At 31.9% G+C, this 16,349-nt stretch overlaps 1 protein-coding gene and 1 long non-coding RNA gene across 2 annotated transcripts; one reads left to right on the top strand and one right to left on the bottom strand.

Annotated features, from left to right (window-relative positions):
* Window positions 1–1,759: 1,759 nt before the first annotated feature.
* LOC116196404 (tyrosine N-monooxygenase-like) lies at window positions 1,760–4,130 on the bottom strand. The gene is made up of 3 exons (XM_031526099.1): window positions 3,596–4,130; window positions 2,987–3,461; window positions 1,760–2,652 (listed from the first exon to the last, which is right to left on the bottom strand). The coding sequence occupies exons 1-3, from the start codon at window positions 4,090–4,092 to the stop codon at window positions 1,984–1,986; spliced, it is 1,641 nt and encodes a 546-aa protein (XP_031381959.1). The 5' UTR covers window positions 4,093–4,130; the 3' UTR covers window positions 1,760–1,983.
* Window positions 4,131–12,528: 8,398 nt separating this feature from the next.
* LOC116192292 lies at window positions 12,529–14,680 on the top strand. The gene is made up of 3 exons (XR_004154039.1): window positions 12,529–12,689; window positions 13,285–13,346; window positions 14,215–14,680. It is a non-coding gene; the product is annotated as an uncharacterized LOC116192292 (long non-coding RNA).
* The last annotated feature ends 1,669 nt before the right edge of the window (window positions 14,681–16,349 follow it).

Raw genomic sequence — 16,349 nt, 5'->3', positions numbered from 1 at the left:
TATTTAAGAATTATATTTTCATTGTACTAGGTACATATGCCTCCCTTATAACCAAATAAAAATACAAGAACTTGCAAAACTATCATATGAAATTTGGTGAGAATATAATAGATGTTACAAAGAAGTAGGAAAAATTGATCATAGATAAGGAGGAGATTGAATGACTGCTTGCTACTGTTCTAAGGGTGGTTGCACAATCAGCAGTTTCGAAAGTATTATATATATATATATATATATATATCAAAAATCTCTTTTCCTTTTCTCCCTCCTCAACGTCATAGAGGCGCCTAGTACTCGAAAATAAGAATCCTCAGCTACTAATTCAAATGACTTTTTCACTTTTGTTACATGAATTTTACGTGAATTTTCTTTATATAACCGATTCAATGTATAACTACTTAATTGTCCAAATTATTTATATAGTACTAGAAAATCAAGAACTTTCTTGAAAATGAGATGTTTTTTATACACCAAAAATTTTAAAATAATTTAATCATGCATGTAATAAAATTCATTAAATTGGTTCTTTCAAACAGGCGTTGTCTATCTTTTTTTTACTCTCTCATGCATGTTCAGTTATTAGCATTTCCAACATTCCCATGCATACTGATATTGGCAACTCTTTCCAATTGACGTGCATATGTATTAAATATAATCATATCCATCTTATCCTTTGCAATTTTCTTTTCTAAAATATAAATATTAAAGCATACTTCGCACAAAGCGCAAGAGCGACCTAATACATGTAATAATGTATCATAGGCATGGGGAATCGAGTTCGTCCCGTCCCTCTCTGGTTAGGGTGGTATTTGTAGGAAATCAAATGGGTTATGAAAAGATCAGGAAGAAAACTTAGAAAAGTATAATCCAAGTAAAACATTTCACCTGAAATTAAAACATGCAACTGAAACACGAGCACCACCATAAGATTTATTTTTTCAGTTATGAAAAAATGGTCCATGGGCCTAATCCATATAATATATATATATACATATATATATATATATAATATAAATGTATGGAATTCAATATATTAATTCCTGACTTCTCATAATTTTACTTTTAATTTTTAATAAATTAAAATCACACTAAAAGTTTGTCTCAAACCGTTGTCATCAGTTGGTTCATATTGAACCATTCTCATTGATCAGAGTTATCCCAAATCAAAATACTGAAACTTGTTTCGGAAATCATTCTTAATATAATCAGTCGATATTCCATATAAATACATGGGGTCTAACAACGGTTAAATAAGAAATTACAATTACTTTTATATATATATATATATATATATATATATATATAAACATATTTGGTATGTACCACTCGATTTTCTTTTCACCATGTTTCTTTCCATTTCTTATTTTAGTATTTCAATTTTAATTAAATAAGAGAAATAACTCTCACATATTTTCGACAGGTGAATTTCTAAACCGTTATATATACAGAATTTTTACCCACCACCCATAAAAGGCCTCCTTTTAGAATTTTTTATCATTTATATTTATTTATACGTATCAATGTTTTGATTTATTTTTTTATTGTTAATCCTAAATTTTAAATTGAACATAAAAATTAATAAATGAAATATTATGAAATCTGAAAAAATAAACAAAAGTTACTTAGAAATATACTATCATTGAAAAATGAAACACACATTATTTTATATTTATAGAACAACGAGGATTCATTTAAAATAGTGCATCAAATTATAATATTTTTGAATGCAGTGCAAGTGATCATTTCATACACATAAATGGAAAGCTAAACAAATATATACGAAAATTCCATTGCTAAATATCAACCTTGGAAAGTCCAGAGGAGAACGCATATCACAACATAATATTCCATCCTCGTGAATCACAACATAACATTCCATCCTCGTGAATCATAACATAACATTCCATTCTCAGAGGATTTATTTTTATATTATTGGAGGTCACGTATTTTGATAATTAACCTCACTCTAGCATAAATATAATTTCACTCCTTAATTATGGGTACGTAAAAATGTGAAGGCAAGCGAGGTTTAGCACATATGACCAATGGATTAGCTAGCGACAAATCGCGATCTGACTCTTCGAGGCTAATTTTTGATAGCTCCGGTGGCTTCATCCACGAAAACCCCTGAACAATCCTTGCAAGCAGCATTACCGTCATAACTGTCCCAAGAGTTATCCCGATACAGCCTCGGCGCCCTGTGCTAAAGGATATGAACCTCAAGTTAGGTTCTGTGAGCAAAACCTCCTCGGGGGAGCCATTGCACCTATTTGCATTGCCTCCAGTAAAGAGATGCCTCTCCGGTCTGAATTCCAGTGGCCTGTCCCAGACTTCAGGATTTCTGCCTAATCCTCTTCGGCATAGAATAACGTGGCTTCCCTTCGGGATACGATAGCCCGCGACGACGGTCTCGGATAAGGACAGATGCGGGGGGTTGAAGGAATGTAGTGGGTGGAGCCTAAAGGCTTCCCTAGTGAATGCCTTGATGTAGTTAAGGTTAGGAATGTCTTGTTCTTGGACAAGTCTCCCTTTTCCCACAACCTTGTCTACTTCTTCCACAGCCTTGTTGAGGATCTCAGGGTTATTAATCATCTCTGCCATGGCCCATTCCACTGCATTTGCTGGATTATCAATTCCCGCGATCATGATCTCCTGCAATAATAATATCTAATATATATGATTGCCTGCGACTACAGCTACGTATCTATACATATAGTCTTTACTTCAATAGAATCACACTCTTTCAAAAGAGTTAAAATAACAATATATATGCACATACCCTTGTCAATTAGTTCTCACGTTTCGATTCCAATAAAATACTGTATCATAGTTTTAGTTATTAATTGACATTAAAATATGTTTCGCTTTTCTGAACGTACTAATGTGCTTGCATGTTGCAAGAAAATCAAGAACGTAACCGTCATTCAATTGTTTGAGCAAGAGAAAAATGAAATGAAGTAACCGATTTGCTAATTCTATATCGTACCAAGGTCTGTGCCATAATCTCTTTTGGTGTAAGCAGCGGCTTCTCCCATGTGTCCTTAAGTGAAATCAGAACATCGAGCAGGTCCTGAGGCTCAATCTTTGCCAACTCGTTTTCCGCTCGGAAGTTGCGACCGTCATCCTCCCTCCATTTTTGGATCCTCTCTCTTATTATAGGCTCATGGTACTTAAGAATGGTCTCATGAACTCCCTTAATAATCTTTTCATGGCCGTCTAAATCAAGCCCTGCCAAGTAAGGTAAGTAGTCTGATATGCAGAATGCATAGAGGTACCTAAGCATCTCGAAGAGAGCTTCCACGTGCTCCTCTTCCCGGAATGTTGGAGCTCCATCATCAGTGATGTTTTCTACAAAATATCTCTGATTGAACATTAATCTCCGCATCACATTCCCGGAATATTGCCGGCATGCAGTCCTCAGGTTCACTCTCCCAAAGTTTTTGCTCTGATTGTAAATGTACCTATCAGAAAATGTACTTAATAAGTGACGACTAAGCAAATGTTCAAGAAAAAATTTGGTAACTGAGCAAAATGCAGTTCATCCAGTTATAGATATGTACACACACACACACACACACACACACATATAATTTACCTAACTAAGTTATCGGCTTCCATGATTCTTTTATCATGGAGCCACTGGTGCCTCGCCGGAGAAACGATTTCTGAGTTTAACACCTTCCTCATTTTCTTCCAAGTTTCTCCATAGGGTGATAAAATGGTGGTTTTATATCCGCCACTGAAGGTACCAGCAGCCACAGACAATGGCCTTGAAGCAAAAACGGCATCTTGCTTCTTCAGTAACTCTTGGGCAATCGTGGGGCAAGTCACTGGGATCACGTGGACATTCCCGAAGCGAAAGCACGCAATGTCAGTGTCCATCTCCTTCATCCAGCCAAGGATCCACCTGAACGTCGGTTTTCGCCGTAGCATCTCAGGTATGCACCCAATGATTGGCCAGGGGACAGGTCCCGGGGGTAGCCGGGCCTTGATTAAGTGTTGGTTGTTAATAATTCTTTGATGCATGAGTTTTGCTACAAAAAAGAGGAGGAATATTAAGAAGGGCGTAGAAGCCGCGATAACGACAGCCATTTTTTCTTGAAACAGTGTAAAGGACCAACTTTTAAGGTTACAACAATAGGTGGTGTACCTTATGGAAGGGGGAGTTGCATTTTCTAGTACCGTGCATGAGGTATGGGAAAGAGACAAAGGTCCACTAAAACTTAATGAAATTTTTTTTTTTGAATTAGCTAGAAGAAATTAGTGGTCAAAGTGAAGTTGATGTGTAAAACAATTAATCTCAATCAATAGGCTGAAAATACCAGTAATTTCAATGTTAAAAGATAGTTGGTTAAATTATATGATCAAAATAACAATGTAATTCTTAAGAGAAAATAATACTATAATTGAAATAGTTATAATTTAGTAAAAGAATAAATATAATTCTTTTTGATTTAGTAGCAATATATTTTTCATGTATTTTAACTTTTTTCCTAATATAAATTCATTTTTTCTGAAAGTTAAATTTTTTGAACTTCTATTTATATAACGGGAAGTCGTATTAATTGAAGGTGATGTTAAAAAAAGGAAAAAAAAATCACCAACGAGCAGGATAAATATATATATAAAGGTAGGACAGTTTCTATTGCTAGGAGGGATGAGGTGGCCTATGTATTGCAAAGGCGGGGGAGAGAAAGCACCAGCGAGGGGTGAATAATGGGTAATTATTTTTTAAATTATTATGTCAGATATTTTATGGTATCACTTATTTACTTATTCTTTAAATATATCACATAGTTTAAAAATTACTCAGAAACACCAATAGTTTACTTTTGATTTCAAATTTATCCCGGCGTTACTTTCTCGGTCAACATTTAACGGTGTTACTGACGTGAAATGTAAGTGGACACATTTTTGCCACTGTGGCCCATTGTTCGAGATATATTTGAGAAAAAATTAAAATCATGGGATATATTTGAAAAAAAAACTAAAACCATGTGATAAATTTGAGAAACCGGTGATGCCATGAGAAATTTGATGTAATAACCCCTTACTTTTTTCGGTTATAGGGAAATTTATGGACCTAGTACAATAAAATAAAATTAATAATTTATTATTATTATATTATTATTAGGGGTTATTATTGAGTATATTTTATGGTTTTACTGGATTTTCAAATCTATCATATATTTTAAAAATTACCTAAAATATCCTATGGTTTGCATTTGGTTCCAAATTTATCGCGCCGATATATCTTCCGTCAACATTTAATGGTGTTGCTAACGTGGAATGTAAGTGGATCAATTCTTGCAACTATGACCCTTTACCCGGAATAAATTTGAGAAAAAAATTAAAATCATAGAATAAATTTGAGAAAAAATTAAAATCATGGGATATGTTTGGAGCCTACGTACATTTTATTAACGAATAAATTGACAGCGTGATAGATTTGGAACCAAATGTAAACCATGAGATATTTTGGATAATTTTTAAAGTATGCGAATAGATTTGAAAATATGGTGAAACCGTAGTATATATGGATAATAACCTATTATTATTATTATTATTATTATTACTACTGCATATATAAAAGTGTGAAGCTCACTTTTGTGTCTCTCGATTTTCTACAATTCTTATTTTTCCCTTCAATGTATTTAGACACCTCTCATAAGTACCGATTTAGCTCATGCAATGTATGTGGACAATCCGGTAATCTCTATTACAATCTTTAAATGCATGTGAAAAATATTTTAAGTAATACCTCTTAATTATTCAGAAATATGACACTTTATTTTAATGGTGGCTTTTCATCAAATATGACCATTTAATTGAATAGTGCCTTTCTAGAGATTAAATGATAGAATTTTCTTTTCCATAATGCACATTTTTAAATTCTTTTTTAAAACTTATTTCTTTAATAAACTGCATTTTTTTTTTCAATTTTACCTCATAAAATCTCAAATCAAATATTTCCTTTTCGCATGCAAAATTTTTACGCTTAATTTTAAGTTACATGTAATACATCACAAATATTATATCATATTACTACATATCTTTCAAATAATCTTAAAGTAATGAATTAATCGAACTTATAATATATGTATAGGTTTAATATGACCAATTGCAAGTTTTGGAATTGAATAATATATTAGATCGGCCAAAGCTATAAATTAACATGTCCTTGAGTTCAACCAATCTTACTAGATCCATCGACCAGTATGAAACTAACAGATATTAATTCTTATAATAAATAAATATCAGCTTGATTTGCTTCTCGGAAAATAGATAGAAAGTGGTCAAGTCAATGTGCATATAATTTGATTAAAATTTCTTTTTTTTCGTATACTTGAAGATGATAAACACTAGGTTTTTATTTCAATTAGATGACTTAATTTACTTTAAATCTATGGACATATCTTGATATCTAAAAAAAATAAGGAAAAATCTTAAAATATTTGCTTTACATCTACAAATAAGGAATATTTTCATATCTTTTCACTAAATGAAATTTGAATAAACATTTCTTTTTTCAGATTAGATCATTTATTAAATTAGTTAAAGAGAATCAGTTTTAATAGCACTCTAATTCAAAATAAAATTACAATGGACATATATTTATGTTTACTTCATATGAAAAATAAGTTTTCAAAAGAATATGACACTGAAATTCAATAAATAATTAAATTTTCTATGGACTAAATGAATAGTTTATATAATACCATATTTATATTTTCCTATGTATATTTTGATTTCATTGTCTTTCTGACGTTTCTTTTCTTTTTTAAAGTTAATTAAATTGTAATAAGCCTAAAAGTCTCTAGGACACGTTAGACAATTATATATGTATAGAAAATTATTAGTAAATGTTACAAATGTTTGAATTTTCAACATAAATTTTATTTTTTTATAAGTGGCAACATTTTGAGGTTTTAATTTGTAGCAACTTTTATATTAATCAATACATATATTCTCCAATATTTCCTTTTATTTCATGAATATTTTTATATGAGAATTTAGTATAATTTAGATATTATTTACAAGCGGCTGCTTAGTTTGGTTTTTGAATAATGATCTAACTTTGCTCAATTCAACTCTAGTCTTCAACAAATTCAACAAATTAATAATTATTATTTTGTCTCTTTTTCTATTTAATAATATTTTTTCCTAATCTATTTTAAATTTTCATTTAATAATACTTTCTCACTCATATTTTTTTCAAACCATTTTGAAATTTAATTTTTTAATAATAAATTCACCGTCTATTTTCATTTTATATATACATACATAGATATATTCCTACATATCAATATATTTGTTAACACTTACAATCATTGCACAAAATCAAGTTGAGTTGGATATTTTATCCAACTTGAAAACCAAACGCAAGCTAATTATTTTCAGCACTTTTTAATGATTGTAAATATATAAATTAATATTTCTTTGAAATCGTTAAGATTATATTATATTTACACTAATTTATATAAATAAATTTTGAAATTATATATTGAGTTTTTCAGTTAAAATATGTTATTATTGGTATCTCTATTTCAATTAAAATATGTTAATATATTACTGTGAATGAAGCTGCAAGGACGTGAATGATCAGACAATATCTAGTTAGCACATCGAGAAAAGTAGGAAAACACTACAAGAAGTACGTACATCATGTGAAACATGACTTCAAAATAAACATGGACTAGACAATATCTAGTTAGCACATCGAGAAAAGTAGGAAAACACTACAAGAAGTACGTACATCATGTGAAACATGACTACAAAATAAACATGGAACACGGGCCGATTTAGGACAAATTTAGGTCGCCCATATATAAAGGGGTGCCCCAAAATTGAAAGAAACTCGAGACGAAATTTTCACAGTAATTTTTGACGAAATTAGGGACATCTAATTTTTGACGAAATTAGCAACCCGAATGGTATAAATTAGTTTAATTTGATAAAATAATATTCTAATAAGATGGCCGTAGCGCGATTGAGTACTACACCAAACTGAAGATGTTATGAAATGAGTTTGAAGGCTATTTTGGAATATTCGGAGTGCACATCCGCGCAAGTGTGAAAGATAGAGTATAATCGCGGACACTTTTTACTTGATAAATAAAAAATATCAGGTTCGATACTCAATAAAATTACATGTGTCCCTTTATTTACTAATAAAATTTTTATTTTATTATATTATATTCGTACATCTCCCTTCTAAAAAACAAAAAAATGGAGTGTCCGCCGTCCATGATTAGAGGACGAGATTAGCAACTCGACTCCTCTCCCGTTTGAAGGTAGTAGAGCACTTAAATGTTCAAAGCAGAGATGGAACTTGGAAGCTGTCATCGTTTGTTGGAACTTGAAAGCTGCATACATGGCAACCTGAACTGCCTCCCTTCTTTTTTTTTTTTTTTTTGCTAACCCGGAATGGTCGGGCTTTACCCGACTAATCCACAGGGCTCTATAAACCCCCTGACGGCGCACAAAGTGGGTAATTACTCTAAAAGCTCTCCGGTGGCCCCAAGGGGATTCGAACCGGGGTCTCGGTGCAAACTTAGGTGCACATTAACCATTAGGCCGAACCCCTTGGGGTTCGAACTGACTCCCTTGAGTAACTTGAATGGAAGCAGAAGATGGCCTGGAGGAGGAGCATGGGGGCGACTTACACGCACAGTTGGAACAGTCCCGCTCAAGCCAAGTAGAGTTCACAATTTTTAACACGATATGATAACATGATATAGATACGGTGAAACCATAGGATATATGGGTAATAACCTATTATTATTATTATTACTACTACTACTACTACTACTACTACTACATATATAAAAGTGTGAAGCTCACTTTTGTGTTTCTCGATTTTTTGCAATTCTCATTTTGCCCTTTAATGTATCTAGACACCTCTCATAAGTACCGATTTAGCTCATGTAATGTATGTGGACAAGAGCGATAAGAATGGTATTGAGTGAAGTACTGCCAAGAGCGATAAGTATGTCTCCCTCTATGTGGAGGGAAGGGGACAGGGAACGTTTCATGTTGACTCTTGGGGAACCGTTTTATCACATCTGTCTTCTCTTCTTTTCACTGTTTATTTTGAAACTGCAATTGATTTATGGCATAACTTGAAGGCCCCGGGAAGGAAATTAGTGGCTAAAAGACACGACCAATTCTGTGAAAAGCACAGAATGATCCATTGGGACATGTCCACCAATGAGACAAGAACAGGTACCTAACAGAGGCAGTTTCATCACAAAAGGCACCATTAAAATGACAAGTTACCTCTACACTCAATGAATGATAAGATTGAAAAAAAATTTAAGAATTGCATAATAATACATAAGCAGAATTACAAAACATGGAGAAACATTTAATATAATATAATATAATATAATAGATAATAGATATTAGTAATAGGTAATAGATAATAGATAGTATAGAAATATGGATCTAATAATAGGATGCCTTTGAGTGTTCATTTACTCGTTAAAATGTATATCTTAAAATTACTTTCTATATATAGTAAAATTAAATAGAAAAGATGCGTATGTAGATGTGAAAATGTACATCTTTTAATTACTCATTTATTAATCAAGGAATGTAAATAATATGAAAGTTAAGAATTTTTTTATTGATATATGTCTAAAGCCTAGAATCAGAATTAAAATTAGTCTATATACGTTGAATGGTAAAAGTATATGTTAAATGAATTAGAATTCTCATCAAAAGATGAATTATCATTTGTTTAAAAACATTGAATATTTAAAAATGGTCTAGATGTTTGAATGTGTAGATAGTAGGAATTGAAACACGTTTATATAAGTTCAAGGGTAAAATCAGAATTATGAAAAATCGAGAAAAATCCCAATAAGCTCATATAGTTATAGATTATAAATATAGATAATTAGAAGGAAAAATTTTAATTTTTGTCTTCAATCTTTTGGTGCTATTTCTTTTGTCCTAAATTTTTTTATTTAATTTTGCCTCAACATTAAACTTCTTCTTCTTCACATTTCTACCACTCTATATTTGTAAAGAAAATAAACATGACATATCTTGAAATAAAAATTAGTTTCCTCAAAATTATAAAAATAAATTGATAAAAATTAAAATAATAACATGAAGTTTGTGGACCTACTCGAGGGTTGAGGTATCGGTACCTCAACTCAAGTGGTACTAACTATTAAAAGGATGATGATAACTTGAGAGGGAGAGAGGCGTTGGTAAGGGACGACGAGGAGTATCACCACTCTAGGGGGGCACCTTAGGCCAGTGCCTATAGATCTGTTAATGTCTCTTTTGGCAATCACACCCACCATTGCATTTTATGACATCATTCCTTAAATCAGAGTCACCAAGTCCTTGCTTAGATCATGGCCAACCTCACAAGAGTGGTTGATGGCTATGAGCCACAATCGCTTCTATTTTTCATATATTTTTTGCATTTCTTTGCTCGCAAATTCAAGTACTGATGCTACCAACACAAATCGCCACTTCCCTTACCAAGATTGCCTACTGTCTAAACGCTCGCCCTGGCTCAATCTCTCGAGTATGTTCACGATTTTCCTTTTATTATTTATTATTTATTTTATTTTAGAAATTTAAAAATCAATTTTTTTATTTCAAAAATGTCGTGTCGGCATTTTTATGAAAATTGAGTGCTAGAATTATAAGAAACAAAATGTTCAATATTAAGAAAAAATATATAAAAAAAAAGATTTAGGATGAAAAAAGAAGTTACAAAAGGTTGAGGACCAAAATTTTCTCTAATAAAAAATTTGATAAAAGGATTAAAATAGAAAAGTAATAAAATATATTAGATGAAAACGAAGCAAAAGAAAATAAAAATGACTAAAACATAAAATTATTCAAAGATATAGGATGTAAATGATAAAAGAAATAGAAAAATAACCAAAACAGAAAAGTAATGAAACCTAGTTGACTAAATGTATTTATTGAAAAAATAATATGATAAGATATGAATATATTTATATTATATATAGAGAAAAAAAATCTATTACATACATATGTAAAGTTTGAAGCTTATTATTTACTAGGAAAAGGAACCCGCGCTTCGCAGCGGGGTACAAAAAATTATTAGTCATATTTCTAATTTAATTTTAGTTAAATATGACTTGAATCAATTATATTATAGATTAAATAGATAAATAAAGTTATCTATATAATATTGTCAAGAAATATTATTGTTACACTTTTACCATGAGAATACATCATCTTTGTGTTATTGAATTTTATTTAATTTGGATTATTACAATATATTTCAATAATTAGGCTACTTAAGAAATATTAATCATGCGCACCCTATATGTATGGAAATATTATATATCAATTGGGTAGTATATTTAAGAAGATTTGATTAGTGTAAAAAGAAAAGAAGATCTGATTTGAAAAAAAAAATTCAAGTTTAATATATATATTTTTAAGGTACGATGGCAAAATGATTAATTAACAAAAATTTGATAAAAGAAATGATATTACAATAAGATTAATTTAGTTGGAGGATAATTAATGTATGATCTTTTCCTCTTCTCTCGTTTTCTTATTTCAATAATTAGATAGCGACAAAAGCGATGTCTTAAAACCCAGCCTAAGTGTGGTTCCGCAATCTTCCCTAAATAGTGGGTCAACTGGTTCAACCACCAATTATAAGAAATTATATGATTTGATTTATATTTAGAATCATTAATAAAGTTGTCCATTATATTTTTTATTTGAATATGGAAATAGAATTATGTTACTATTGGTATAGAGATTATAAAAGCACTGAAAATAAGTATCTAAATATTGAGGGTTTTAATTTTAAAAACCTACTTTTATTTGACATCAATTTGCAATATAAAACTTGAGTTAAAAAATATATATTTGCATATATTTGAATTTGTATATCTAGTATCTTGGTTATAAAATTTAGTAAAACTTGGAAAAGAAATTTTTTTTTTCTCAAAATAATTGGTTCGACCGTAAAGATTGAGTCATTATGGTCGAACATCCGGGGTTAAACATGGACAAAGATTGGAATTGTATTGTTTACAAAAAGTAAAAATTAAGAAAAATGGTTTTAATTATTTTGGTAAAAATTTGGGAAACAAAATATTCCTTTCTTGGAATAATTTGTTCGGTCGTAAATATTTGGTCATTTAGGTCGATGATTGAATAAAATGATGCACTAATTTATCCAAATCAAGACCTTTTTTTTTAATAAAGGAGATCTATGATGGTCTAATACAGTAAAAGTGAAATTTTAATGGTTAATAAATGGTACCAGTAGTCCCACTATGAGAATCAAACTTAGAAAAATGATTGAGAGGTGATATTGTGTCACTACACTACATTCTTTTTCACAAATAGGGATGGATTTTAAAACATAAAAAGAAAAAAGATGAAATTTTTTCAAAAGATAAATGAAAATTTGTAATATATATATTCCATATATATTTTACCATGAGAATTAAACCTACAAACATGCTTAAAAGGCTTAAGGGGCGTGGGCATGCATCATCATACTGCACCCTCGTTCATTGTATACCTTTGCCGACTATTCCCTCTACTTATAAATACTAGCGTGGTTGTCGCCGTTTGTGGCTTTTACCTTCCTTCTCAAAGCGAAAGCTCCATTGAATTCCAAACAATGAAAGAAGAAGGCCACCTGCGGAGACAACAAAAACAATTTAGTAAGTTTTTCCTCCTCCATAAATTTGTTGATCAACATCTGCAAGACAAACTTTGCAAGTTAGCTTAAATAATTGAAATTCTTTTCCCACGAGTTTTTCTTATTTGGTTTTGGATTTTTTTTTTTACCTCTACTCCACTTAACTTCATTTATCTTCAATTCAACAACACAATTATTACATTTCCCTTTCAATTTAATTTTTAATATTAAAGTATCTCAACTATATATTCGTTATTTTTTCTACAATTCAACAACACAATCATTATTTACTTTCAACTATTCATTATTTTTCCCATATTTTTTCATAATTCAATAACACAATCATTACTTTTTTTATTTTCTTTCTCCACCTTATTATTACAACCCCATTCCATCCTCTAATAACTACTCAACTGGCTGTCCTCCAACTCCGAAAGCAAAAGGACTAGCAAATACAAATTCCCAAAAACGCTGAAAGGATGAAAGAATACAATACTCTGGCTTGCCGCTAAGAGACTAACCAAGAAACGCCTTTGATTCTCTCATTTTATTACACAAACACCGCTAGAAAGAAATTGTTAGCAGTTACCTAACATGACCATTGTTCTTATCTGCAGAATGTTTACACTCTTGGAGATATACATCAGATCACAGGCTAAGGCCGAGAGAGACTTACCAAGTAAGTTTGACGTTTAGCTAACAATTTCATCCCCTTCTACATATATACCAAGACTGGGAATATTGCCTTCACCTGCAGACACAAGATCGCAAAGAAGCTAAAATAATAAGAGAAACAGCAAGAGGAGGCTTGAAACTGGGAGAGATTTATCCAGAAGTTCTTCACTTCCATAAAAAAAAAAAATCCGCAGAAATGCTATATGAAAAGAATAGTACATAGTTGGCTTATATGACTACTTTTTCTTCTCTGCAGAATCTCTAGTCACTTGAAGTTCTCTAAGTATTAAGCAAAAGCAGAGAGTGATTTATTACAAAGTTCTTTGCATTTGTTTTATACATATTCTGTTGTCTTTACAATTACTATCATACCTTTGTAAGATGATGCAACGAAATGCATGATAGTTACTCCTGTTTGTTTATGTGTCTAGATGACTTACTAAGTGAAATAGCTTAGCTGTGATAGTGGAAGTCTAACCCTCTTCCAATGGTAAAGTCTTTATCATCAACTCTTATCTTAGGAAAAAAAAAAAACAAAGGACATCAGGTAGAGACGTGGCTTGGAAAATACTTACCCTGTAGGTTGTGCCCCATTCATTCATTTTCCATCTTCATAAATTTATTTTAGATTTCAATGTATGCTGAAGGTTTTTGACAGATTTCTGGAGAAATTACAGGATGCAGCTGCTCTGCAAAGATTAAGGGAAAAACATGAATACATTAAAGAGTAAATCTCTTAATGTGTAACTGAAATATCAACATAAGAAATCATGAAGTTACAGAAAACAGAACATGAGCTTCGTAAAGAACTGAAACTCCATCCTTTAATTTATAGATTATATATCTCACTAACATGTACTTTCTTTTCCCAGATCTTCTTCTACCATATGGATCCAAATGTTGAGCACTCTATAAGAAATATATTACCACCCACTGCAGGAAGCCATTCTCCTAAGCAGGAGACGTATCAACAGCGCACGTTATCTGTTATTTCAGTGCTATATATAGCCGTCTCTTTTTTTCCTTGGGTTTACGTGCATATTCGAACTATAGGTTATATAGGTAAACGATATGTTTTTATTGCTTAAATAGTAGGAGCTGCTCCTTCTTATGGTATTGTTCGTAATTAACCAATGCAGATACATTTTATCAAGATGTAATGTAGATATACTTATCTGAACAAAGATGTACCGTAGACAAGTATGAAATATATGCATCACGAATCATTAAATGCTTCAGTACGGATGTCACGTTCTGATTCGCAAGGCACCATGCTAAATGAACTTTCAACAGTAATGACTTATTAACTAGAAATGGGATGGAGATCATCAAGAAAGAGATACCAACATTTTTTGAAGCTTATATATGGGAATAAGAAAAATATAGTATTAGATAGCCGTACTAAGTGTCCTGATTTTATAAAACAAGAAACTCGCTGAGCTAATTTCGTTGAGGTGGTCTTGGGGAACTCAAATTTACTATCAAGGCCATAGATTTATCTTTGACCATTCGTTCGTCATATGCGTTATCTTCATAGAGAGAAAAAGTTTCTCATTTGGAAGGCAATTGTCATCGATGTCTCTACACGTATTCTATTAGGTAATTTTCGCTATTATATGCATATAGAGATATGAACACACAGACAGAATTCATTGGATTAAATATTAGCAGTGCATACTCCTTTTTCATAGAATGAATGAAGAGATTATCTTTGAAGCCGGAAAAAAAAAAAGAAAGAAAGAGAGAGATGATATATATTCAAAAAAAAAAAGGAAACTATCATTGTCATCTCTCAACTTTCACATTGCCACCAATTTAGTCACTCTACTAATTTTGTCACCATTTTAACCCAAACGTGTGCATTCCGCTTATCAAAATGGTCATCGACGTTGTAACGGAACTCTGACGTGGCTGCTATGTGGACCAAACAGCGTCAATGAAATTGTTTTTTAAACCCCAAACAAGTGCCGAAGTTGAAACGCCACCGTTTGAGGATGATCCTGAAACACATGCTTGAAACGCGACCGTTTTTAACAAATGAAACGCCCCTATTTTGAGGCAAATCAGAGGTTGCCTCTTGACGAGCTTCTGATTCCCAAATTTCAACTGTAAAATCGAATTGTCAACCCTAATTTTCCAAATCGAGCTTCTGATTCCAAACCCTAATTCCCAAAATCTTCTAATTTCGATCCCTAATTCCCAAAATCCAACCCGTTTCGATGAAAGGCATGTTGAAAACGAGGTTAGCTTCTAATTTCGAACCCTAATTCCCAATTCCGAACCCTAATTCCCAAAATCTTTTGATTCCAATCTCTAATTCCCAAAATCCAACCCCCATCGATCAAAGGCACGTTGAAGACGAGGTTAACTTCTGATTTCAAACGCTAATTCCCAATTCCGAACCCTAATTCCTAAAATCTTCTAATTCTGATCCCTAATTCCCAAAATCCAACCGCTTTTCGATTAAAGGCACATTGAAGATGAGGTCCCCTTTCGATCAAAGGCACGTTGAAGACGAGGTTAGCTTCTCATTTCGAACCCTAATTTATCAAAATCTTCTAATTTGGAACCCTAATTCCCAAAATCCAACCTATTTTCTATTGATCAAAGGCATGTTGACAACAAGGTTGGAGCTGACAATGAGCTACCACTCTCGATCCAACTCTCCTTGGTGCAATTCAGGAGGTTCATATGAACGGAGCAGCTCAAGCATCACCGGAGCACTAGCATTCTTCTACAATTACGGGCGAAAACCTGCGAGGATGATTTCTAACACCAATGTAAACCCTGAAAGGCCATTTTATAGATGCCCATTTTGGAAGAACAAGGCAAGGTGTTGTGGCTACTTTGAGTAGGAAGATCAATTGATGTGCACTCCAAATTTATCCCAAGAACAAAGAGTGATAAATCAATTGAAGAGGAGGAATGTGCATTACCAGAAAAATGTGAAGAAACTTACTTGTGTATGTTGGTTTTTGGCAATGCTAGTGATGATGTTGGTGATGTT

The sequence above is a fragment of the Punica granatum genome, chromosome 1 (genome assembly GCF_007655135.1).
Source record: "Punica granatum isolate Tunisia-2019 chromosome 1, ASM765513v2, whole genome shotgun sequence".
Taxonomy (NCBI): Eukaryota; Viridiplantae; Streptophyta; class Magnoliopsida; order Myrtales; family Lythraceae; genus Punica; species Punica granatum.
This window is presented reverse-complemented; position numbering and strand designations above follow the sequence as displayed.

Coding starts and splice junctions, on each gene's coding strand:
- LOC116196404 (XM_031526099.1), bottom strand. CDS start 4,092: ATGGCTGTCGTTATCGCGGCTTCTACGCCCTTCTTAATATTCCTCCTC. Junction 3,462..3,595: donor GAAGCCGATAACTTAGTTAG/GTAAATTATATG, acceptor ATTTTCTGATAG/GTACATTTACAATCAGAGCA. Junction 2,653..2,986: donor AGATTATGGCACAGACCTTG/GTACGATATAGA, acceptor TTATTATTGCAG/GAGATCATGATCGCGGGAAT.